The sequence below is a fragment of the Camelus dromedarius genome, chromosome 1 (genome assembly GCF_036321535.1).
Source record: "Camelus dromedarius isolate mCamDro1 chromosome 1, mCamDro1.pat, whole genome shotgun sequence".
NCBI classification, from domain to species: Eukaryota; Metazoa; Chordata; class Mammalia; order Artiodactyla; family Camelidae; genus Camelus; species Camelus dromedarius.
In genome coordinates, this window is record NC_087436.1 from 104,854,404 (window position 1) to 104,881,879 (window position 27,476).

The 27,476-nt window shown below is 43.1% G+C and overlaps 1 protein-coding gene across 1 annotated transcript in view; it reads left to right on the plus strand.

Annotated features, from left to right (window-relative positions):
• SEL1L3 (SEL1L family member 3) overlaps positions 1-27,476 on the plus strand; it is a 97,851-nt gene that overhangs the window by 8,042 nt on the left and 62,333 nt on the right. The window contains exons 2-6 of the mRNA XM_031436439.2: positions 4,429-4,999; positions 16,541-16,667; positions 18,306-18,427; positions 18,799-18,914; positions 21,399-21,457. Of these exons, the coding sequence (XP_031292299.2) occupies positions 4,429-4,999; positions 16,541-16,667; positions 18,306-18,427; positions 18,799-18,914; positions 21,399-21,457 (995 nt within the window). The remainder of the gene's footprint in view (positions 1-4,428; positions 5,000-16,540; positions 16,668-18,305; positions 18,428-18,798; positions 18,915-21,398; positions 21,458-27,476) is intronic.

A 27,476-nucleotide genomic window follows, 5' to 3' on the forward strand; every position in this document is an offset into this window, starting at 1 on the left:
AAAGTTAATTTTTAGTAATGTGTTTTATTTCACTCATTGTATCCTAATCTTATCATTTCAACATGTAATCAGTTTAAAAGTTATTAATGAGTTATTTTTCCAACCTTTTTTTACGTTCAGTCTTTGAAATCCAGTGTATCTTTTATAGTTACAAAGCATCTCAACTTGAATGCTTAGTATGACTGCCGGCTCCCATTCTGGAGAGCAGATGTCTGGCATCCGTCAACCTGAGATTTGCTTTTACTTCATATGAGACTCTGAAGCGGGTGAAAATAAAATTATCTTCATCTGAGTGTGTAGAGATTTCCTTGAAAACAGAATTTAAAGGGAAGACCCAGAAGAAAATACACAGTCAGGTGTCCCATACCTTCTTCATTCTCATCTCTCACCATCCAGCTGCAGAGAGATGAGCTTGAACCTGGGGTCTGGAAAGTTGTGGGTCACCAAACAATAGTGAAATTGCACTTAACTCGGAAAAGCGGGCCGGTGCATTTCTAGCAATAAGACGTAAACAAATGAGTGTGACTATTATTAACTGCACTTTCCAGTGAAATTTCATGACATCAGATCGCTTTTCCCCTTGGAATTCTGTTTCAAAGATGTTTTCACTGGAATTTCTAGCATCAGCAATAATATATATATATATATATGATTTAAAAAATCGAAGTGGGAGAATGGGGCCTGGGTGAGGTTTTAAAGTATACATGAAAAGAATGAGGAAGCGGTTTTAAGTCATTCTGTGAGAAAGAACACAATGGGATATTTAATCTACCACAGCATATCCTGGACTCTGCTTCCTATTGTCTCACTAAATAAGCAAACATCTCCTTCCCGAAGGGTTGAGAAAGGGAAGCGCTGGGGGCGTTTGGACCAGGGAGAGCCGGCCACCCAGCAGCACTGTTCTGGTCCAGCTTCCATCAGCTCCAGTCTCTGGCTTGGGCTGAACTCTGCTGTGGGCTTAACAGCTTGATTTGCATCTTGAGAAGGGGGCCCGCATCTCAGCATATCTGGCCGTAGAGGTAAACTGCCGCTCGTGGACAAATGCTGGCTCTCACTCTTTTCCTACGAAAGCAGAATTCAGCCTGGAAATGGCAACTTTTCCCTCTCTTGGTGTGTGCTACGGGGTGGAGAGTGTCAGAGTGGGCGGGAGGAAACGGAGCCGGGCTTCTGGGCTGGCCTCCGCTAAACCTCCAGCTGGAGGACGTCGGAGAACATCCCCTCTGGGTTCCCATTGCCTCATCCGAAACATGAGGCGGGCTGGTTCGTCACCAAACACTCACCTGCCCTGACATTCTCTACTTCTAATTATAATGTTATTTTTATTTTTGTTTCCTCTCCTGTAATTTGGAGTTCTAAATGAGAGCATAAAAAGATTAGATCCCTCCTGGCGGAGGCAGGCAGTTTGGACTTTACCCACCTCTTTGCATAGTTCATCCCACAGGTTTCCCATGACTAATCAAAAGGCATGGCCAGCTCTTCTGTCCTGCCCCTGCCATTTGGAGAAGCTGCATTTTCCATTTTCATCTTTTAGGACTGTTGCTTTTCTGTCCCTGCCGCCTCGACTTTTTTGGGGGAAATATTCATGTGGTACAAAAATTCAAAAAATAAGCAAAGACAGTGTAGATTTATCTCCTGCCCTCTCCCCTTGTCACCTTGTCCTTTTCTATGTGAGCAGCCAGTGCTGTGTGTGCTGCAGCAAATGTGTATTACCCATCCCCACCACCTTTTTTTAAAAGCCAAGTTGTACTTCTGAACTTGCTTAAAACAAACAAACAAACAAACAAAACTGGAGGTTATCCCGTTATCTGGACATGAAAATCTTCCCAATTTGAATAGCTGTGTGGTACTCCAGGGGCGGGTGTACTATATATAATCTATTGATCCAGACTTCTCTTGATGGGCATTTAGGTTTTCCATCTCTTGCTGTTACAATGCTGCAGTGAAAAATTGTTTGTGCATGAGTTTGCACAAGTTTGAGGGTGTATGTTTGTAGGAGAAAATCCTAGGAGAGGAATTCGAGGGCCAAAGGATAGGGACATTTACACTTGTGATAGATACAGCCTGATTGATATCCACAGACCTCACTCCCACCAGCAATTCATGAGAGGCATGCGTTCCCACTCAGGCCAGGACGATGTGTTTTTGGACTTTTTGATCTCTGTGAATCTAATAGGTTCAAAATAGTATTTCAGTGTAATTTCAGTTTGCCTCTAAGTGAGAATTTCCTTATCAATGAACAATGTCGTTCTCTCGTTTTTCTTGATTGTCAGTCTTGTTTCTAATTGACTGTCAGTGCTTTAAAATAGAAACACCATCCCCTTTTATAGAAACCTTCATCAATTCTTTGCTGTCAGTAGAATAAAAATCCACATTCTTTGGGCTAAGATTCAGTGTCCTCCAGAGCCAGGATTCTGCCTCTCTTTCATCTTCGTAGCCCCAAGTCCTTTTATGTCTTTACCCTTCTTCTAGTCTCTCATCAAACCAAGCTGCTTGCTAGACCCCCAATACAGCTGTATCTCCCTGCCTTCTTGCTCCTATTTAAGCTGTTCACACCACTTGCAGTGTCCTCCCCTTGCCTCTCTACCTAAAGAACTTCTCTTGATTCCTCGAAGTTCAACTGAGATGCCATTTCCTCCATAAAGCCTGTCCCGGCAAATCACTCTCCACTGCCTCTGTGCTCCCTTAGGGTTTGCTTATAGTTTGACTGGAACCCTGGCCAGGTTCTGCCTGGTGTCACTGCTGTTTATAAACATGAGTCCACCTTGGCCTCCCCTATAGCCCTATGACAGAATTGAAGAAAGGGGTCCCTATTCGTTCCTTCTTTGGAGAAGACCACAGTGACCTTTTTCTTTAAAACTGCGGTAAAGCTATTCATGGCATAAAATTTACCATATTAGTCATTTCAAAGTGTCTAATTCAGTGCCATTGAGTACATTCACATTGTTGTGCAACCATCACCACCATCCATCCCCAGAGCTCCTTTCATCTTGCAGAACTGAAACTCTCTACTCATTAAACCGCAGTGCACCATCCCCCTCCCCCAGGCCCTGGGAGCCATCATCTACTTTCCGTCTCTGTGAATCTGACTACTCTGGGTACCACAGATAAGTGGAATCAGACAGTATTCACTCTTTTGTGACTGGCTTATTTCACTCAGCATAATGTCCTCAAAGTTCATCCACAGGATGGCATGTGTCAGTATCTCCTTCCTTTTTAAGGCTGAATAATATTCCATTGTGTGTAATCTGCCTTATTTTGTTTATCTATTCATCCATCAATGGACATTTGGGTTGTTTCTACCTTCAAGCTATTATGAGTAATGCTGCTGTGAACATGGCTGTAAGTCTATGAACATATCTCTTCTAGTCCCTGCTTTCAATGCTTGGGTACAGACCCAGAAGTGGGATTACTGGATCATATGGTTATTCTGTGTGTGATTTTTTTAGGAACTGCTGTACTTCTTTCCAGTGGCTGCATCATTTTATATTCCCATCAGCAATGCACAAGGTTCTAGTTTCTCTCCATCCTTTCCAATGCTTTTTATTTTCTAAATTTTTTTTATAATAATAGCCATTTTAATGGGTGTTAAGTGGGCTAACATTTTTGCTGTTGTGATTTGGATGCCTAAATCACAAAGCCACATTTAGAAGAGCTCTTAGCATCCATACATCCGTGCCTCCTGCTCAAAACGTTGCCTTGATTTTATGACCAAACTTCCCAGACTTCTGGAAGTAATGTCCACACTGAGAAGGCTTCGTCATTTTAGGAACTAGATAATTAAACCGGCAGCTACAATCTTTCTTGGCATATGTGGCGCCATCCATGGTGAAAGATTCAGACAACACGGTCTGTGGTCCAAGCCTGACGGTGTCTGATTTGGAGCAATGGAAACCTCCTGCCAGCCCATTTGTCATGCACACTTGTCCTGGCTCAGGACTTAGGGAGAAAGAGGGGCTGGGTTGGCGTCCCTGATACGTTTCCTCACAGGTGCACTTTGAACCCTTCTCCTGCCCTTTGATTTGGCTGCATCTGACCACCATCTGATGTCAGGACAATAGTTTGAAAATGTCTGGAGCTGGGCTGCCTCTTTCACTCTAAGGCAGATTCACTGTTGCTGGATTTGTCGTGAACCAGCTCCTCCATTTGGAAACCAACTCTGGAATGATTGCCACGTAGCTTTGAAAGTCACATTCTGATCAGCAGATGCTCCTGAGTCTGGGGAGAGAGTTTAATGTGGTCTAATCTTCATTTGTGTGTATGCTGGTTTTTCTCCAATTGTTCAGTAGTGGTTTCGGCATCTTTTATCTTCCACATTCATTTCATTATGTAAATGGCTATATTTTTCTTCCAGGAAAATAATGATTCACGTATCTGTTAATATGATAATTTTAAAACTTTCTCTATTTCTTTTTTTTTTTTTCTTTTTAGAATTTTGTACCGTCTTTGGGTAGGCAGACTTCCCTGACTACGTCGGTGATACCCAGAGCTGAACAGAGCGTCGCTTACAAAGACTTTATCTATTTCACTGTGTTTGAAGGAAATGTCCGCAACGTTTCTGAAGTCTCGGTTGAGTATTTATGCTCTCAGCCTTGTGTTGTCAACCTGGAAGCCGTTGTTTCGTCTGAGTTCAGAAGCAGCATCCCCGTGTACAAAAAAAGGTGGAAGAATGAGAAACATCTTCACACCAGCAGGACACAAATAGTACGTGTGAAATTTCCAAGCATCATGGTTTACAGAGATGATTATTTCATCAGACACTCCATTTCGGTATCTGCGGTGATACTGCGCGCCTGGATTACTCACAAACATAGCGGTGGAGACTTGAATGTTAAATGGGAGGAAAACTTGCTACACGCTGTAGCAAAGAATTATACTCTGTTGAAGACCGTCCCACCTTTCGAACGTCCTTTCAAAGATCATCAAGTGTGCCTTGAGTGGAACATGGATTATATTTGGAACCTGCGAGCAAACAAGATTCCCCAGTGTCCTCTTGAGAATGGTAGGTCACTTGCCTTGCTGGGAACCCAATTCTCATTTCTTCAGACAGCCTGTGTCATAAGAGGAGGGCAGGGACACGTTCTTGTATTAGCAGTGGGGGACACAAGGGAGATGGAATCTGTAATTTTGGACTTTGGGGGCAAAGGGGAAAAGTGAAAAGGTGCAGAGAAGAGAAAGTAGGAGAGAAGAGGATGGAAGATGGAGGTAAGACAGGGACAAAGGACCCTGAGAGGCTTGGATCTGCTATACGTTGCAAAGGAGTGTTAATGACACTGAAACAAGGATCTGGAAAGTCCTCCTCCTCTCCCCCGACCCCCATCCACTGTGTTACTGAATGCAGGTTCGTGTGCCCTGTGAGGCCAGACAGACCGAAACGTCGGAGTTTGGAGCAGAGAAGGGTTTATTGCAGGATCGAGCAAGGAGGGTGGGGTGGCTTGTGTTCAAGAAAACCTGGAAAACCCCAAACTCCCCGAAGGGTTTCAGCAAAGCATATTTAAAGGCCAGGTAAGGGAGGTGGGTTTCAGGGTATGTGATCAACTCATGCACAATCCTCTGATTGGGGTGTTGGGGTAACAAGGAGGTCAGCACGATCAACCCCTAAGCCCCAGAAAGGTCTGGTGGCCACGTGTTCTCAATCATCAAGTGGGCAATTTCTTCCCTTTGGTGGTGGTTTTTAGCATCTAAAAAATTCAGAAAATATACATGAGATGCTATTATCTGGGTACTTCCAAGAGGAGGATATGGAGGAAGGGTCTGTCCCCGGAAGGCTCCACAGGGTCCTGCTCGGTTATACCCGGTCTCCCTCAAAAAACCCTCAAGTGTCAGTTTTAGTGCAGCATTGGCTTTGCAGCCAAGTTGATCTGGGTTCACCTCCTGGCTCTGCCACTTTGTGCCTGTGTAACTTTGGAACTTTCAGTCTTAGTTACCTTATCTGTAAAATGGGGGTAATAAATAACAATTCTCTCAGGGCAGCATTGAGAGAATTAAATGAGATGTAATTTGCTTAGCACGTAATCAGTACTCAGTAAAAAGTAGCCATCATGATAACAGAATGCAAACTCTGTATTTTATCCTAAATGTCACATGGTCCCAGGACCAATAGGGGAGGTTTCCATGCCCTTTTTCAGCCTTCTTTAAGCCCCGGGTTGGAGATCTCTAGCTCTGTGCATTTAGAAGAAGGGGACTGAAATTGTCTCTGTTGGTACCTGGGGCATCTTGCTAGGTGGAATCTGAGCACCTGCCAGCTCCTCTCCCCATCCTGCAGAGCCTACCCCGGCATGCTCCCAGGAGCTCATCTGGAGTCTGGGCAGCATTTCCTAAAGTGAGACCCTAGGACCACCTGCAACAGAATCACCCAGGGCTCTTGCTGCAAATGCAAATGCCCAGGCCTCATCCATTACCTCCTCAGCCAGGATCTGTGGGGTGCAGGGCCCTGGAACCAGCATTTAAAATACATTCCCAAGACTCTGATGCACCTTAAAGCTGAGACCCTCTGGAACAGGAGTAGAGCTGGTGGTACTCGGATCTAGAGTTGCAGGGGCTGAACACCCCAGGCAGACTTGGTGGGTGGAGAAAATACACAGGCCTGTGACAGCAGACCCTTCTATGGGACGTGCCTGACACCTCCTTGTCTCCAAGAGGACTGGTTTGGAGCAAGGTGACTTCAGGACACAGTGAAAACAATGGCAGTGAGGATTTCCTGGGGCCACCCCCAAACCACCCTACATATAATGGAAACTGAAAGGGCCAGAGCAACCCCGTGTTATTGTTGGTCAGAGGCCACTTGCCATAGAACCAATACATGTGGCATTAAAAAAAAAAAAACAACTTCATTATGAAATAATTATAGATTTGCAGGAAGTTGCAAAAATGGGAGAGAGTTCCCTATATCCTTCCCCCGGCTTCCCCTAATTGTGACATCTTCTATAACTAAAGTACAATATCAAAACCAGGAAACTGATGTTAGTCTGATACTGTTAACTGCAGACCTTATTCAGATTACACCTGTTTTTACATGCACTTTCGTGAGTGTGCATAGTTCTATACAATTTTATCCTGCATTTTTCAATAGCCCTGCTCTGTGTCTGGTTTATCTCGTGTTGGTGCAGTGCTTTAAAAACAGAGATACCTAGCAGAGGACAAATCCCCTTTCTGTGTGTGTGTTGAGGGGAGGGTGGGGTGGGCAACGAAACGTCTGGAATCGTCGCGCTGCAGGTGTCGTGGTGATCAGCGTGCAGCCCTCTTCCAGGCAGAACCCCATGCTAGCATCCTTCTGGAATGCCTTCCGCAGGGATACCTCACTTGTTAAGGAGAAGGAAGCACGGGGCACACGCAGCCAGTTTTGCCTTGCCTCCGATTGATTTTGTCAGGGCTTAATGATTCCATTTCATGTTTGGCAAATCACATATTTCTCACTGAAGAATGACTGAATTGCAAGCTGGAAGTTTTCAAATGAAGTCATTTACAAACCAGCCGAGTTCTTAGGGCGCCCAAAGAGGCCTTTAAAATGTGAAACGTCTTTTCTTCCTTTTGTTGTTCCTTCCCATATTCACAGGGCTCGGGAACAGCACAGTGGGATTTTTTTTTCTCCCCACCTCCTTCAGACTATTACTTTTGGGGTGAGAACTAGTCTAATAGAAGCATAACGCAGAGGAACACCTTTTCTAAGAGTCAGAGTCACTGGAAGTAGCGGGGAGGGGGCTTCGGCTACCCTCAAAACCAGCTGCTCGCAGGGCTGTGATTTGTTCACCCAAAAAAAGGGGAGCACTTCCTCTCCGTCTCTGAAAAAGACAAATCAAAAGAGCCTCTGCAACAGCCCTGCAAAGTGTCTGCGACCTTTGTTCTTGGTACGGCTGTGCGAGGGAAGGGGGCCCGGCTTCTGGCTTGTTCCCAGCAGGGGCTTCTTTATTCGGCTCTTGAAGAACCAGAGTCAGTCAGAACAACACGGTGGCATTAGGGCACCGCAGGGGAGCTTTTATGCCTAGCCTCGGCACAGTCTGCAGCCAGCTCCGCTGGGGGGTGCAGGGTGTAGGGGGACGTTTTCTGTGTCAAGTGCCCTGTATCCTACAAGAGCTCTGCGTCTGAACTAAGTACCCCCTGACTTGCTCGCATTTCCTTTTTTCTTATAAAGAGAGAGAGCCAAGTCCCCATGTGCCGATGTTCCATGAGCATGGATGGAGTGCCCCTCCACCAAAGCCTGAGGTTAGGCTCCTGGGGCCAGAGCTGTGTGTGTCCAGACACGCTGCCGCTTACCTCCTTTGCCAAGACCATGCAGTGATCTGATTTTCGGTGGAGGTGCCACTTACTTCTGTCTGGCCCTGCTGAGTAAACCTACCCCAGATCAGAAGCCGGCAGCCTTTCAGGACACGTGTATGCCATGGTTCAGCCACGTGCCCTTCCAATGCACCTGTTCCTGCTTTATTCTGGGCTTGTGGGTCATCAGTGGCTAGGGACACTGTGTCTGCGGTCCACTCATTGTTCCCTTGGGGGAGGTACTGGGAGGTAGCTGCTGTCCCTCACCAGTCACACATGTGCCTGACTCACGCATGAGCTCACCCAGAGAAAGAAATCAACCACACAGGCTGGTGGCTGTAGGACGCACCTGGACGTACGTCCTATTGTGAGAAGGCAGCTAGCCCAGCTGCCTTCATCTTCAGCCCATACTGCATATTCAGTCACTACTCACCACGTGTATTGCTGGCATCCTAGGCAAAGCCACCATTGTCCCTGTCTGGACTCCAGCCCTAGCCTGCAAATGGTCTTCCGGCTTTACCCTCGTTCCCCACACAGCAGTCGCTGCAAGCAGGTCACAGCACCCCCTGCAGGTGCCTCCTCCCATCACATTAGGAGGGGTCAGCCACAGCCCTTAGCGCGGCCTGTGGAATCTGTCCCCGTCCCCTTGCCGGCCTCATCTCCTGCCGTGCTTCCCCTTGCCCTCCTGTTCCTGCTTGTGTCTCATGAATGTACCAGTTTCATTCCCACTTTGGGATATTTGCTTTATTGTCCTCTAAGACGCTCCTCCCACAGATGACTACATGGCTTGCTCTCTTAGATCATTCCTATCTTTGCATGAATGCCGTCTCATCGGAGGCAGCTTCCTTGACCACCTTATCTAAGACAGCAGCCCCACCCCTGCTGCTCCTGCCCCATCCGTATCCACCTTTTATTTCCTCATATATTTAACGGCTTATTCCTATTGAGTGTCTCCATACTAGAATACACTCCGTAATGCCAGGATCCTGGTCTGTCTAGTCCTAGTGCCCGGCGTGGCACCCTGCACACAGCAGGCACGTGGTAACTGTTTGTTGATTGAGTGATGGATGCTTTTAGTCAAGAGGCAAGGACCCTTTCTTTCTTAGCTTGTGTGTGACTGTCACACTGTGACAACATCCTCTCATGGCTACAGCGGGGAGCATGTGGGGCTGGGGGGCAGCTGTGTGCCCTCCTCGGGGCCCGCACACACTCAGGCTTCCAAGTGGAGCCTGTTAGGGCTGTGCTGGTGAAGCTGTGGTGATCCTCCTTTGCAACCACACCTGAGTTCACCCTTGCCCTGTACCTGCCCTCTAGCTTGAGTCTGTGATTCCCCCTCCCCTGTGCTTTGGCTAACGCAGCCCCTTTTACCGGCAGCTGCTTTCCCTGGCTCCCTGCTCTTCCCCAACACTCCTCCTCCCCCACTGCCTCCTTTCATGTTTTCCCGGCAAAAATCAGTCTCATATTTCAGTAGCCCCCTCCAATTTCCACTCCTTCCCCACAAGCTTTTTTTCTTTTCTTCTCTCTCTCTTTTCTTCTTTTTTTGGATTCCCACATCAGAAATTAACTTCCTACCCAACCATTCTCTGTTGATACCCATCACCCCTTATGATGTGTATCATGTACAGTTCAGTAAAAACTGATTGAACACCTATCATGTACCAATTTCTGTACCAAGTCTGGAGGCTCAAAGATGCAGACATGGTTCCCTCTCTTTAAGGTGGTTATATGGGAGGTAAACATAGCTACCAATAGTATCAACCACTTTCCCTTACTGAGCACTTGCTATGTGCCAGGAACTGTGCTAAGCACTTTGTGCAAGTATCTAATTTAATCTGCCCAGTGCTCTACTGTCGTTATTTACAGTGGAGGAAACTGACTCAGAGAGGTAGAGTAACTTGTCTGAGATCACACAGCTAATGATGGAGCTGGGACTTGAACCCAGGTATTTTGGCCCCTACACACCACACCTAAGCATTAAGCTATACTGCCGGGTGCTGTCATGAAGCTATTTATTTATTTAAGTCACTTATTAATTGGAAAAAGTTACTGAGCAGTCTGCTTTGCTAGGGTTCTTCACAGAAGAGGTGACATTTGGACAGAACCTTGAAGGATGAGTCAGGTTTTCAGAGTCAGATAAAGGAATGGAGGAAGGACATCCAGGCAAAGGGGAGGAGATACAGACTGATGGGGGAGCGGGGACGAGCCTGCGTCCCTTGGTGTGAGGGTTGGCAGATGTGTTTCATCTTGCACGCCAACTCAGAGGGATCAGGAATGACCACCTTGAGCAGAGTGTGAGAAGGGCTCGGAGGCCGGGTCTGTGCTTAGGGAGCCGGGGCGCCCGGCAGGTTGATGCACAGTGTTTGCTGCAGGCAGCAGTAGCAGCACCTGAGAGATTATTTGTTCAAGTAGAGTCTCTGGTGTGAGATGGGCAATTCAGGAGAGCAGACTGGAAAGGCAGGTTGGAGGCCACACTTCGGAGGGTCTCAAATGTCACGCTAAGGTGTAGTAAGTGTTCTGTCCTACCACTATGAACGTTTTCCTGACCTACCCTCTTAGGTCAGAAACTGTGGAACATGGCAGTTTCCTTCTTTTCCACTCTCTTTTCCTTTCACTAAAAATTTATTCTCATCTTCAGACCCAATGGATTGGAAGTGGGATTTCTTATAACAAAATTCCGTTACAACAAAATCAAAGATTAAGTCACATGTTGGAGCCAGACTTTACCTGCCTCTGTGAAAAGTCTCAGTTTATTCAGTGGGACAATTCAAGTCAATGGCATAATGATACTTTTTGTAATTTTAAGAACTATACATTTGACACTTTTAGGGAAAAAAAAAGAGGCAGTTCTTTTTTTTCCCACCAGTTAATCACAGTAGTCTGAATTTTTAGTAATACCACTAATTAATGCCTAGCAGCTGCATTGCCCTTTATGATTTTCAAACCACTTTTCCCATGCACAGTGTCTCCTTTAATCTTAACAGTCCCATGGGAAGGACAGGATCCTCCTCCTCTCTTTACGGAGGGGAAAACTGAGGCTCAGGGAACTTGTTTAATGGAATCCAGTTCCTGATTCTTTCAACTTGGCTATGCCGCCTCTCTGAAAAATGCTAATGCAGTCCTAACCCAGGTTCTAAATTAGAAGGAATATGCTTTTTTCTAAGTTGAATTTTTACCGACATGAATCACCCTGTTTTCCTCACCCACTGGACTTTGCTCTTTGAAGTGGATTGAACCGCCCCGCAGCGTCCAGGGCGGGGAGGCCTCTGAATGTGGCCGGCTCCTTCTCCCCGCCTGCACGAAAATGCTCAGAGATGGTGTTCTCTTCCACTGCAGCCAAAAAAATAATACCTGGTGCCCGGTAAAAAAATCAGAGTGTTAAGGGGTTTGGGGGAGGAGTAAATTCCCACCCACCCACTCCTCTGGTCCTATTTCTAGAGGCAAACTCAGTAACACCAGTGTCTGTGTCCCCTTCCAGAGATGCTCTCTGCTCATGTAGGCTTTAAACTGGTAGCCCCTTCTTTCCATACACATGGAGGAGGATACCGTAGACTCTAACCTGTGCTCATCAACAACACAGCAGAGGTTTTTTTTCTACGGCAGTCCATGCTACACAGCCCCATTCTCTTCGATAGTTCCTTAGTATTGCATTGCCTGACAGTTTATAATTTATGTAACCTGCCTCTGCTGATGGTCATGCAGGTCATTTCTAGTCTTTTACTATTAACAACAAGATTTACCAAACATCCCTGGACATGTATCTTTGTGCAGAAAATAAATATGTTTGGACGATAAATTACTGGGAGTAGAATTTATTTATTCCTATGACTCCTGGTGTTGAATATTTTACAGACTTCCTTAGTCACTCACGTCACTGTCTAGTACCCCTTGGTGGGGGGGCGGGGGGAGTTCTGACCTAAATCATACTTGCTAGAAAATAGAGTTTGTGTTCTCAGGCTTTGGCTTTAAGGAAAATAAAACTCCTGATCGCCACTGCCTGTTCAGTGTCCTGTGTTTGGAAAGCAGACTGAGTTATCAGCATCCTAACTTTACTTCTCTGCTTTGGAAAATCTTAGCTCCTTTTCTTCCAGGTTCCCCTTACAAACTGTTAGCCACAGTTACTTCTTGCCTCAAGACTATCTGTAACTTCTCCACTAAGGGACTGAGGGCCTCAGCTGCATCATTGTGGTGTATTTGAAGCTCATCCTGAATAGGGCTTTGGCACATGGACACGGGATGCTCCCCAGAGCCAGGATCCATGTCAGGACTCTGATCACTCTGCTGAACCGGAGAACGTCCCCACAGCCACCCCACTCAGGGTGATATTCAAACTACTTAACAGATAGTTTGAGGTGGGGGCCCCAGTCTCTCTCGGGTGCTGGCCCTGGTGCCGAAGCAGGATGGTACTGGAGATCCTTGCTGTGCCAAACTCTACTCTGAAGGAGAAGCCAGGGTGGATAGTGGATGGGGGCCTTGGATGTTCAAGGCAACACCAGTCATCTAACCCATATGGATGTATTTCAGTATTTTGATAACCAGTGCAGGCACACAGGGGCATGCCAGCTGAACATCATGCCTAGTTCTCTCTGGGAGGACTTGTGAGATGTGCTATGGTTTAAGAAAAAGCCCATTGGTTTGCAGTGGGACACCAGGTTTGAGTCATACCTGGATCTCTTATTAGCTATACAACCTTCAACAAGACACTGACACTTTTCTTGTCTCCAAATGAAGGAGCTTGCACTAGGTTATATTTAATGCCTCTTCTTGCTATAAAATTTGAGAAAATAGAACAAGCACAATGGCCAAGGGATTCCAAACTGGCATTTTGGGTTTATGCCATAAGGATCACTTTTCTCTACCTAACTTCTTCATTTAAGATTAGCCAGAGAAATGGACTTGGGAGAAGGATCTGAATGAAAAGAAACTATTAATTATTTGGCTTGGGCAGCGTGGGGCACATTATAAAATTATGGAATATGTTGGGTGAAAGAGAGACACACTCAAATCCTGACTTGGCTGCACTTATGTTCATTTGTTCATTTGACTGATTTATTCATTTACTCCCTAAATATTTATGGAGCCTCTACCAAGTGTTGACCACTGTTCTGGGTCTGAGGATGGAATAATGAATGAAATAAAGTCCTTGCTCTCTTGGAACTTACATTTTTAGAGAAAATTGGGCAAGCCACTTAACCTCTTTGACCCAAGTTTTCCTCCCTGTAAATTCTTTAATGGGGAATGGCACTGGTACCATTACTCCCCATTCTAGTGCCTAGGACAACCATCACTAAAGAGTGATGGCGCTCCAAGCAGCCCATCAGTTACTAGAAAATGTTCTCTTGGGCTAGATGAATTCGAAAGTCCTTTCCTGCTCCAAAATTTCATCCTTATTAATTATTTCTAGTTAAATGGGAAGACAGTATTAAACTGAGGGAAAAATGAATAGAACTCCAAATCATAGAACTATTAAAGCTACAGTCTTTACAAGAAAACCACCATCACTTTGGTTTGATGGGATACAAAAGATACATGTTTTTGTAAAATTATTTTAGATCTTAGGTCTTAGATTTTCCCTCCACAGTCTTTTGCTGCAAGTTCTCCTATTCAACCAGCTTTACTTTGATCCCTGGATAAAGGAAAGGCTCATCAACATTCACTTTTAACTCCCTTCACTTTGGAAACCTTCCTTATGAGGCCACCTTTTACTGGAGTCAGGTTAGGCAGAATCAAATCACGCTCATGTTGATAAATGTTTCTGCTATATACTAGATAACTCAACAGCAATCACTAGCAGAAGGCGTCCCGGGGGGCTAACGTGACCATCTGGTCGCTTATGTTTTGCTCAACACGGTGGAAGCCAGCCGGGTTGGGCTGATATCAACCTCTTGGTGAAATTTTTTCCTTGGATTCTGAAGACACCCTTGCAGTATTTCCATTTCTAATTCTGTCTCCCTGCTCCCATAACTGACCAGCAAGTCCAGTGTGCCCAGGTTGAGCTCAAATTGCAAAGAAAAAAAAGATGTGAAGTATTTCTGTTGGAATTGATAACTCCACCCTTTTGGGTTTCCAAATGCATCTCTGAGACTATGAAAATGTTAATCTTATGATTTCCAAGTTATAATAAACCAGAAGTACCTCTTTATATAATACATCTTTTCCCCATTGAGATATGAGAGCTGGGATGTCCAATATCCCAGGCTGAGGCTCCTATAATTTTTGCCAATATTGGTATTTGGTAACTTGCACAGAAGTCAGCTCTTCCCTCTCTATGAAGCTCAGGAAGATAGATTGTTTCCACCATTTAATTCTGAATATTTAAACCAAAAATCATTTTGAGAAAGAGAAAAGTGATCTTTATTTCTAGGTTGTTTTTGGTGAATTATTTTTTCTTTGAAGTAGGGTGGGGGTATTGGAAATAAAAAAAATCCATATTAGCCTTGGAGGAATTAAAAATAAGTGAAATAACTCTTTCACTTTAAGATTTGTTACGGACCCTTCTCTTTTCTGGAGCCACAAAATTCTTCCACATTTGCAAAATAAAATGGGAGCCTTCCTAATTTTAAGAGGCATGGTTAGTAATATTTGCACAGGGTAACATGTTGAGTTTATGTGGAAAGTTTGCATAGAAAAAGAAAAAAACTATGTAATTTTAAGTTCATGGATCCTGAAACCAGACTGCTCAAGTTTGAATCCCTCTCATTATTTCACCCTCTCTAAGGCTTAGTTTTTTCATCTGTTAATTGGAGATATAATAGGATCTGTTTTCATCCAGATGGCCAACAGTCACATGAAAAGATGCTCAACATCACTAATTATTAAAGAAATGCAAATCAAAACTACAATGAGGTATCACCTCACACCAGTCAGAATGTCCATTATTAAGAAGTCTACAAATAGAAAATGCTAGAAAGGGTGTGGAGAAAAAAGAACTCTCCTACACTGTTGGTGGGAATGTAAATTGGTGCAACTACTGTGGAAAACAGTATGGAGGTTCCTTAAAAAACTAAAAATATACTTACCATATGATCCAGCAACCCTACTCCTGAGCATATGTCTGGAGAAAATATAATTCAAAAAGATACCTGCACCCTAATGTTCACAACAGAACTATTTACAAAAGCCAAGACATGGAAACAACCTAAATGTCCATTGACAGATGACTGGATGAAGAAGATGTGGTATATCTATACAATGGAATACTATTCAACCATAAAAAGAATAAAAATAATCCCATTTGCAGCAACATGGACAGACCTGGAAATCATCATTCTAAGTGAAGTAAGCCAGAAAGAGAAAGAAAAATACCATATGATACTGCTTATATGTTGAATCTTAAAAGAAAATGAACTTGTTTACAAAACAGAAACAGACTCGTAGACATAGAAAACAAACTTATGGTTACTGGAAGGAAAGGGGATGGGAAGGGATAAATTGGGAGTTTGAGATTTGCAGATACTATTACATATAAAATAGATAAAAAACGTTTCTTCTGTACAGCACAGGGAACTATATTCAATATCTTGTAGTAACCTATAATGAAAAAGAATATGGAAAGGAATATATGTATGTATATGTATGTCAGAAACATTATGCTGTAGACCAGAAATTGACACAATGTTGTAAACTGACTATATTTCAATAAAAAAGAACGCAAAAAAACCCATTAGAGTCTATTTCTTTAGTTGTGAAATTAAGTGAGATTATTCCTGAAATGTACTTAGCATGTTGCCTGCCATATTCGAAGGGTTACATAAATGTTAGTTACTATTTTGGCAGCAGTGTGTCCATTTCGTCATCTGTAGATTGAGGATACTAATGAGGATTGCATGAATTTTATGTTTACAGCACTGTGGACCATAGTGAGTGTTACTGAAGTGTTATCTGTTACTATCACTACACAAATTCAAAAAGCTTTTCTTAGCATTAGAAGGGCAGTGTATGTAAAATGGTTAAGCACATAGAACCAGAGCTGGAAATTTGAAATTTTGGTTCCACAACTTATTAGCTCTGTGACCTCAGGCGAGTTATTTTACCTCTCTATGCCTTGGGCTTTTCATCTGTAGAATGGGACTAATAATAGAATCTCCTTTATAGGGTTGCTATGAACACTAATTGAGATAGCTCTGTAAAGTGCTTCTCGGACGCCGGGGCGTATATTCAGTGTGCTAATATTTTCAGACTATCTCATTTAAATATGTGATAGGAGCTAGGCAGAGGTTTCCAGGAAGAATGTGATGTTGGAAGCAGTGTTTTTCTGAAAATAATTAAAAGGCAGCCATCTTGATGTTCACAGATGTGGTCACCCTCCTGGGCTTTCTCTATGCCTCCAGTGGAGAAAACACAGGCATCGTGAAGAAGTTTCCGAGATTTCAGAATCGAGAGCTGGAGGCCACCCGACGCCAGCGGATAGATTACCCAGTGTAAGCAGGGGCTGGTGAAGGGGGTCGGTGGGATGGCAGGCTCACTTTTTATCCAAGGACTAGAGCAGGCTACTGGAGCCAGTTAGGAGGACTTCCCTTTGTAATATGCTTCAGGAAAATGTTGAGATCTACTCAGCTTAGGCAGAATTTGTGGACCCGAAAACCTCAAAGTTCTCTGAAATTATTCTTGCACTTAGCAATCCTCAATTAGCTTCAGATTTCATACGTTGGTTCCAGGAATGACCCAAGTAGGGGAGGCAGGTGTTGGAGCCTGAGGCTTTGCAAGGTGGCGGGTGCAGCCAGCCACAGCCCAGCCCGATTGCAGCCTTTGCTTTACCTGTTCTGTCTTGGAAGATTGGATGAACTGCTTGAAATCTCACAGCTTCTGATCTCCTCCATTGATTTCAGCAAAATCCAGATATATATTTTTTTCCTTCTGCTGAATTGAAGATGCTGAAAATGGTTCCTGGTTCACCTCAGACTGGATGGATTTAGCAGAGTGATTTAAATCTTCCCATGCTGCTGGCTGTAGAAAGATCTTGAGTCACTTTACTAAGCGTATGTTCTTGCTAAGCTTCCTTGTAATAACTTATCTTCATGAGCTTGCTCAGCTGGTTGGGTCAGGAGGGAGCTGTGTGGCACCATCTGTTTGCATATCTCACCACCGATTTGGAGGCCATATTATAAAGCCCAGAATATTCTAAAGGTCTTGCTGGGATGTATCCCCAGAGAACTTGGCTACTGCCACTTTAACCCAAACTTTGAGTTGGTGACTGGATAATGGAGGGCATCCTCTGTACTGGTCTTGACCTTGATTCATACTTCACATGCAAGATGCAATGACTCCCAACTCATCTTTGAACTGCTGGTCACTAGCATGATGTGTGGCATCAAGCAAGTGTTCAAACAGCAAATATTTGTCGAATGATTGATGGATCACATAGCTTGGTTCAATGTGTCCTAGTTGAGTTGACTACTGTTGTTTTATCCTGACTCCACAAATCACAGATGGACAATATTTTTTTTCAACTAAAATAGCCCTAGCCCAGAAATGGAACAATTAGAGTAGCTGTTCCACATTGGTCAGCCAGAACTGTGATACTGAACAACCTAATGTGTGCATTAAAATAGGATCTCTGTGTCCCGATTAGCCTATAGTGATGCCATTTGCAGATTATGACATTTTTCTGCCTTAGGGCTTTTATCTTTGAAAGACACAAAATTGCTCAAAAAGCCCTAATTATGTTTTTTTTTAATCACTGAAATTAGAATAGCTTCTTATCAAATCACCTCTTATTAAAATCCAGATTTTTTTTCCTGAGTCTGGCTTTATAAGCCTTAATCAAGAATTCAAATGGCAGGCATGTGTGATTCTTAGAGAGGCACAGAGTTTGTGGTGCAAGGTACCATGTCTGCTTGTTTTGTACAATGATGCTTAACTCCTGTCTTTTGCAGTTACTATAACTACCTCCTTTATCTCAAAAATCAAGCTTTGCAAGCTGATCTCCCATGATGAACATGAAGGCATATTCATCCCTTCACTGGAAAGAAAACAATTTACTCAGTCGTTGTTAGCTGTAATTACCTGTTCTTGGATGATATCAATCTGCAGAATTTTTTCCCCCCTCACTCCTATAGGTTTACTGTTTCATTGTGGCTTTATTTACTCCATTATTGCAAAGCCAACCTCTGTGGGATTCTGTACTTTGTTGATTCTAATGAGATGTACGGCACACCTTCTGTGTTTCTTACTGAAGAGGGTAAGTACGAAACAAAACCTTTAGAACAATAGTGTAATTTTCTTATACTCTGTCTATTGACAGATAACGTCTGTCTAGAGTAAGGAAGATGTTCTCAGCATGGCAGGTCAATGAGAGTGATGGTTTACAAGTATGGGCTTCAAGTTAAACTTCTTTCCTGGAAGCTTAAAACAAACATCTTATTTATAGAGGAATGCACTCATATGTCTGTTTGGTTGGTTGATTTTGGTTAGTTGATAAAGGAAGAAGGAATGGGACCTAGTCTCATAGCCTTTTAGGACAATTGTTGGAAAGTTGTAACCACTTCAATCACTCTTAAGTACTTTTTTTTTTTTTTGGGTGATTTTTACCTGCTTTAATTTTTCTTTCAGGCCACTTGCATATTCAAATGCATCTTGTCAAAGGAGAAGACCTTGCAGTAAAAACAAAATTCACCATGCCTTTGAAGGAGTGGTTTCGCCTGGATATCTCTTTTAACGGCGCCCAGGTACTGGAGGCTCGCTCCCCGGCGAATCACGTCAGCATCATCACTTAACGTGGAGCATTGCTGTAAAGTCAGGGAGCTAGGAAATCTGCAAAAACAAATTTGTGGTAACTGATAAACTTTTACAACCATACACTTTTTTTAATCAAATTTTTATAGCTGGAAGTTTAAATCATAAAACTCTTATCCCATTTAATTAACTTTTCAAGTGCTTCTTTCAACTATACTGTGAATGAGTAAATAATATAGCCAGCTATATAGCCACAATTTTCCGAGCAATTCAGGCCTTGTCTCCCAGCTAGCTAGGCATTAGGGAGATAAATGTTAAAACAGCCTTGGCCATATTTATATAGTGTTATCAAATCTACAACTTTTTTTACAGGAAATTTATTGGTTAGTTCAGCCAAGAAATGCTTTGATTGTTTTTGGCAGTGAAAACAATTGCTTATGCTTGACATTAAACAGACAAATAATAACCAACAAACCTAAGTGATAATTCTGGTAAGATGGAGGGTTTTATCTACTTTGTACCATAAAATGCTACACATAACAGTTTCAAGCTCTCGTAACACAGATTTTATGGATTATGGGCAAATCTGTTGTCATAATTGAAGATAATTCCATTTCTTGATATATGCGATGTCAGTATGCTATGTTTTTTGTGGTTGCTTTATTTTCTCGTCAGCTTTCCATATTGATTTGTGATTTTCCCATAAGAAAAGTGGAAGAGACGTTTTGTTTGTTGTGTGCATTAGATAATACACAGACTTCCCTCGGTGGTTAGGTTTATCACATTTCCTTTTTCTGAAGAAAAAAGAAATCAGGTCGGTCCTTATAGCTTTCCTGAGAGGAGTCTGTAAGATGTTAGCTGGCATTTTTTGAGTGTTTGTTTCCTTAAATGATGTTAGGTGACATTGCTGTTGCCTGTGTTTTAGCTTCTCGCTGACTTGCGGATTATGATGGCATTATAGTTCGGTTGCTGCTTTTTCTTAAGGTCAGCTCAGTACCGTGGGTCACTTAGACAGGTATCAAATCACCAGAGCAAATCACAGATCTTATTTTGCACCTGCTGTATGCAAGGCAGTATGCTCAAGGAGCTTACAAACTTTTTATGAAAGTCACGTTAAGCAGGTGACGGGATGTCATAGGGTGTACTTAATTGCCGAATGACTCATATTGATTCACAGAAAAAGAGACAGCACTTCCTGCTGGGATGCTCAGGGAAGCTTTCATAGGGAAGGTTTCTACAGATGGGCAGAATTTAGATGGAGGAACAAGGAGGGGACATTTAACACATCACTGGGGGCTAGCAGATAAACCAGTCTGGAGTAGAAATTTGCAGACTGTAGAACACTAATAGAAGAAAAAATGTCTTAGGGTTAGAATGTGGAGAATCTTGAGTATCATGGAATTTGAATTTCTACTTGCAAGGCAGTATGGCATCAACGAAGGTTTTTGAGCAGAAGAGTAAGTTAAAGCTGTCCTTTCATTAAAGAGATGAATTTAATGGCAGAGTACATGATCAGGTAAAGCAAGAGAGAAGGATTAGGGAGACAGAGGGGTGGGAAAAAATGTAGATTTTTCTTTTGTAGACTTTGCCATTTGTCCTTCTTTCCTTCCATCCCATCCGGTCTCCCTAATACACGTAGATTGCAAAACAGTACTTATTGTTTTTCTACACAAAATCCAGCTCTGTGGTGAGACTACTGTATTCATCGCTTCGACTATATAGACAGATCTATGTAAAGTAAATAGTTGGTTTAGAGAAACAGCTGGTCTGAGTCATTTTCTTCTCCGAACCAGCATGTTGCTTATGGCTGAGCCGGGTTGGTTCCTCTGGGTTAGGTTGTCTTGGACACACAGTGTTGGCGCCAGTTCTTTGAGAATCTACTTAAGCCAGAACATGTTTCCTGAACACTTGCTCTGTGCGAGCGCTGGGGGAGCTGAAGGAACCCCTTCACCCCAGGGGCTTTCATGTTGCTGTCCCAGACACAAGAAGGATTCGTGACAGCTAACAACATTGGCGACGAAAACACTGTCACCATCGAAATGACAGTGATGAATCTCAGTGCGGAGGGAGAGAGGGCGGGAAACAGCAGTGCGTGAAGAGCGTTCAGCGCCAGTCTTGTTTTTCACCCTAAGGCTCTCATGGAATCAGAGTAAAATTTGAAAAACCCCTTGCAGCGTCTTACACATTTCCTTGTTTTGCTATGTAACCAGCTTTCAGGCATGAATACACCCAGTGAGTGAACCTTTGGCTTGTAGTTGGGAAGTGTCTGAAGCCCACTGTGGGGAAATTGCATTATAGATCTTTTTATCACATCGAGTCATTTGGAGAAGAATGTACACAGGGCTAGAAAACTGCTAATTTAATTTTTTTGTGGAAACTGATCAGGAGGAACACTTACGCATAATGGATACCCAGGACTGTGTTTCTGATGTGGGGTGTTGAGACATAACTGATCCTTGTGTATCTCTCCCACATAGATAGTAGTTACCACCAGCGCTGGACAGGATTTGAAAAACCACCATAATCAGACCATCAAGTAAGTGTGATTTTTCTTTGGATTCAAAATTTTGCTGGATGAGGGTTAGGGAACCTTCATACCCACACCCCACACTGTGGTTCTCCCGCCTCCTTATTCAGCTTTTCTAAGCCTGGACGATAACTAGTCTGCCCTGTAGCTAACCTTTATACATTTTTTTCTTTTTTAAACTTCCACAAACTATTTCTTCCACAATCTTTTTTTCTAAGCAAGAGAAACTAGTTCTCTCTCTGGGTCTCATTGTACATTCTTCCTTGCATGGCTCTGTATAATTCATTTTCTTTGAAAAGTACCTTCTACAAAGGATTCTGAAAAATAAATCAAAGGATTAATGTTGCTTATGGAGAAGAGTTGGTAACTATGGCTTAGTATAAAACGAACAAGCAGACTGCCTTCGTATTTATGTTTGTAATCTAGATTTGAAATGAATGCAACTATTGATGTTGCTCTAACTTTTCATCCTTGTACAATGATTCTCTACGAGAGTTACAGAAACTGAGAACTGGGTCTCTTGCTTGCATGTCATCATTTTTTAATTGACTTCTACATCCCGTGTGAGAGTGGGCTTATAGTGGCAGAACCATGGAGCAGCTTGCTTTAGGAACTCAGTATACCTTATCATAGATATATATCTATTTATATCTGTATCAATCTATCTATCTATGGTCAGATGCTTACCAAAAAATCTAAAGAACAGAAACAATAATTACCAGTTTCATATGCATAATTTAGAAGAATGTATCAGGACTGTTGGGTACTTTGGTTGGTAGAGGGGGGCCTCCATTCCTCCATCCTTTCATCATTTCACTATGCCAAGCAGATAACTGTCTCTCCAAACAGGCTCCATTCACTCAGAGTCCCCACACAATCCAAATTTTCTTTAAAAAGGAAATTTTAAAGAAAAGAAAGCCAAGAGGAGGTGATGACAGGGTATAAGGGGGGCATATTCTCTACATTTTTTCCCCTGTCATTTCTGTTTACATTTAAGTCAAACAATTTCTTTTAGGCCCTGGGCACATAGACCGGATTAAAGTTTCCAGAAAGGCTAAAGAAGTGTTATTCCTGAGCCTGCAAAAAGAAAGTCGGGGGTGACTTGATAGCTGTATTGAAGCATTGAGGCTGAAGTCTAAGAACAGAGCAGAAGCCTTTAACTCTGGTGGACTTAGACCGGTCAGAAAGAGTTCAGTAGATATGAGTGTTGTTACAGAACAGGGGCCATAGGGCCTTTGATGAAGAGTTGGAGCTTAGGAAAGGCCTGGGAATTTGCTTTGGAGAAACAGATGATGTGTGACCCCTTTGGAAATCTCTTCCAGTGCCCTCTTCTGCCCCAGAAGTTGAGACTTCAGAAGGTGAAGTCTAAAATAATATTGTTCCCTTTCTCCCCTGACACCCACCCCAACTAAGGCCATTTTTGACAACCAATTGAATCTCATAAGCTCTTTTTCATTTTCTATGTAAGGGCTTCCTTTCCTCTTAAACCCCAGAAATGCAGGTGCTGGCAGGAGTGGAGTGGATCACAGCAGGATGGAGGGCTGGGACCTTGGTGAGGCGAGAGTGAGACATATGCCCTCCGCATAAAATTTAAGGAGGCAGGCACCAGGAAATCTCAGAAGTTATATTAGCTTGCCAAGGCTGCCAGAACATAGTACTACAAACTGGCTTAAACAACAGAAATTTATGGTGGTGTTAGAAGCTAGAAGCCTGAGATGAAGGTGTCAGCTGAGCCGTGCTCCCTGCCAAGGCTCTGGGGAAGGATCTGCTTTAGGCCCCTCTCCAGCCTCTGATCCTTCCTTGGCTTGTGGCAGCATAACCTTGCATCTTCACATGGCGTTTTCCGTGTGAAAGTGTCTGTGTTTGTCCAAATGTCCTCTTTTCATAAGGACACCAGTCATATTGAATTAAGGACCCATCCTACTCCAGTGTGATCTCACTTTTAAATAACTTTTTTTTTATTGAAGTATAGTTGGTTTATAATGTGTTAATTTCTGATGTACAGCATAATGTTTCAGTTGTACATATATGTATTCCTTTTCATATTCTTTTTTATTATAGGTTACTACAAGAAATTGAATATAGTTCCCTGTGCTATATGATAGAACCTTGTTTATCTGTTATATATAGTTAGTACCTGCAAATCCTGAACCTCCAGTTTATCCCTCCACCCCCTCCCTGTTTGAGCTCATCTTAATTAATTCCATCTACAGTGACCCTATTTCCAAATAATGTAACATTCTGAGGTACTAGGGGTTCAGACTTCAACATATGAATTTGGGGGGAGTGTACCATTCAACTCATAACAGGGGCCATGATAAATAACATTTCATACAATATTTTTAAAGCTCAAAATTAATGTAAAGAATCCATGATGAACAAAATCACAAAATTTTAAGTGAAGACAGAATCAATATGCTCACATAAGATTCCAGAGATCAGAGCTGACATTCAGGTACATACCAATTCGATATTCCAGTGAAAGCTTTGCAGTGATTCCTCGCCTGGTAACGCTGGTAGTCCCCAGGCCCAAGAGTGCCCCTCACCACCACTTCAGCTGTCCATCCTGTACTCCTGGGGCCCCTTCCATCAGTAGAACAGCTGAAGAATTAACATGGGGCCCACCTGGGCTTCCCCTGGTTAGATGTTTGGACTCTCGTTCAGCAGTGAGATTTCAGAGTGGGCCAAGTCAGTGCATTGAACATCAAATATTTCAGATGGTTATAGGTATTCCAAGGAAAGCCCCTTAATTCTTCTTTTTATTTGTTCTTGTTGTGTGAACATAATGACAGCTGTTATCCCACAAAGGTGGTGTAGGAAGATGAGTAATTAAGTGCTCAGAGGTGCAGGGCTGCACACAATGAAAGGCTACAATCACAGCTGCAGACCTGTGTAGCGTGTGTTGCGTGTGTTGCGTTCATCCATCCATCCATCCATCCATCCAGTATATATTCATTCATCCAACACCTTTACCATGTGCCTGACACAGCGCAGGACTCTGGGAATAAAACGATGAGCAACAAGAATCCCTGCCTTCATGGAGCTAAAAAATCTAGCGGAAGGAAGATAGATCTTATACAAATACATCCACAAGTAAATTTAAAGTTATGAGTTGAGGTGAATGCAGGGAAGGAAATGTAGGTTGGCCTGAGAAGATAACAAAGAGGCCAGAATTTAGACCAGGCCCTGGGGAAGTGACACTTAAGATGAAAATTACTTTAAGGGATGAGAGGGACAGCTAAATTGAGGCTCTAAGTTTCCCTAAAGAACCCTCGAGCCAAAGCTGTTCCCTAATTCTGAGCGAGGCCTTTTTAACGATGGAAGCGGTTCTTTCCCACTGCTGGTCCTCCACAGTAACGCACCAGGGCACTCTCCCACGTCAGGTAAGAGTAAAGATAGTTTGCCAGCATGTCAGAGCCTTGAGAAGGGGACCAGTTTGGGCTCTTGAACCATCTAGCTCAGCTTTTTATGTCCTCGAAACTGATAACCATCAAACGATGCACAGTACAAGGAATCTCTTGCAGTCTTGGTGCAGCCACTGAGAATTCTAGAGGAGAAAAACGTGGAGGCACCGATGTAGAGGGAGGCCCAGCTGGGAAGCTCTATCAGTTTTATTAGAACAATGATAAAAAATCACAGTCTAGGACCGGAAGGAACAAGTAATGGATTAATTAGTTGAAAATTCAGTTAAAGCAAAGATCCATAAAAAAAGATTCCATAAACATTTTAATTAAAAAAAGGAAATGTACATTCATTTGTTTTCCAGATAGGGCCTTGCTTTTGAGTCTGGATCTGCTGATTGGAGTTCCCTGTGACCTTTCTCGCGTAAGCGGTACCCAATTTCTATTTCTCCCAAATGAAAAGAAAGCGAAGGCACTTGTGAAACTACCCAATCCACCTAGGTGTCTTCAGTTTCTTTTTCCAGCCTTTCCAGCTGTCCTAATTCCATAACAGTTTTTCAGTTACCATTCTTTGCTGAGTCCACCCAAAATATTCAACTTAATTTTTATAGAATGAACATCTCTTTCTTCTCCATCCATATTTTATTGGATTACATAAGATTTAATTAAAGCGTATGGTTACAGTGACTGTACAATTGGCAACAGAGAGGCTTGGGAACAAACACATCTTACTCTTGCTAAGCACTCAACTCAAGAAATCACAGCTAAAATCCAAGAGGGGACTAGGTTAATAATAATAATAACTAATAATAATAACTGGAGTTAATAGATATGGCGTCTACTGTATGCCAGGCAGTGTTCTAAATGCTTTGTTTAAATATCAGCTTACTTAATCCTCCCCCAAACCCTATAGATGGGTACTATTATTGTCTCCTTTTAAAAATTAGAAGACGAAGGCTCCAGAGTTGCCTCCAGCTGGCAAGCATCCAGCATGTCGCAGGGATGGGCCCCCAGGTGAGCTGGTGAGTTGGTGAAGCGGCGTTCCGTCACTAGAACTTCCGCCTCAGAAGCATCACTTTGTGTCCACCGAGTCCCGGGTTATTTCCTCGTGAGTGTAGCTGGAATGTTCAAATCTTTCGCAGATCTTGAAAAACAGAGTCAATTCACAGCCCTCAGAAATTGTAACTTTGTGGTCCCACCTGCAGACAAGGGAGGAGGTCATTATCTTCTCGTGGCCCTTCAAGCCTGAGATTCTGGAAAAAGAAACATAGGAGATAAAGCATTTCTTTTCCACTTTAGTTGCCATTGCAGACAGCGAACCCCTAAGTGTTCCCTCTTGCTGCCATCGGTTGATGTTGTCAGAGTGCCCGTTTCTTCACCTTTTGGTCTTCTTCTGGCCAGGAGCACCTGCTAAGGGTCGGGTTTCTGGCTAACAGTCAGTCCATCCTTTCTCCTGGGATAACCCAGGTTGCCTGGCTTCTCTGATCTGACCACTGGCAGCTGCTCTGTCCCTGTCCGTGTCACCTGGCCCGTCACTCTTTGATACCTGACCTGTTATGTTCTTTCCTGTTGCTTCCATCTGTCCCCTGCGCTCCCTGGCTCATTTGTTTTTGCCTGGCTCTTCACTTGATCCCTGTCTTGACCTCCTCCAACCCTGCTGTTCACATATGCTCTGATGGTCGCTCGTCCACCCATTCCTATTTTAATTTCTAAATAGGGAATAAATGCACAAGGTTTAAAACATCAAACCTCTGTGAAAAGGTATACAGTTAGTTGTCTTGTTTCCAGCTCTGTCCCCGTCCACTCCACCCTCTACCCCCCCCACACCATGGGGAAAATACTTTTATTACTTTCGTACAGATACTTCCAGAATTTTTCAATTCAAATACAAAAAATAAAAAAATTCATTCTCCTCTTTCTTGGATAAAAAGTGTAGTCATTGTTCTGCTCTTTCATTTTTTGATTTTTCACTTAACAATGTATTTTAGAGTTTTCTGCAGCTCAGTACACGGAGCCCTTTGTCCTTTTTTAAGCTATGTTTGAAAGAGCTCATGTTCAGGGCCCATCGGATGCGTGTGGGTACCAGTCCTCGTCGACAGACCCCTGGGTTTTCCACTCTTTTGTGAACGTAAACAATGCTACAGGGAACAACCTCGTGAATTTTATTCATGCCAGCTTTTCTTTCCCCTCCATTTTCCTTTCTGATCCTTCAAGTCTTTCAGGACAAAGCGGGCTTCCAACACATCACCCGTGCTGGCCTCTTGTCTTTGGCCAAGCCCTTTGGCTCTGCTGTGGCCTCCTTCTCCTAACTCTGAATTTGACCTCAGTTCTTATCTAATAGGGTGTGTTTTTATTTTCCTCCACAGCCATCTTCTGTCCATTCACCAAGTTTTCTTTTTTCCCTTTTAGAATAAAATACTTCCAATTAAGATGAGCAATTCCAAATAATTCCAATGATTCCAAACAATTTCACCAATATCAATAGCCAGCAAGTATTGAGTACTTATGCTCGATGCTCTAAGACTTTACATCTACTTAATCCTCTTACCAGTCTAGTAAGAGAGGAATTATCATTTTGCTAATGAGAAAACTCAGACTCAGAGAGGTTGAGCAACTGGTCCAAGGTC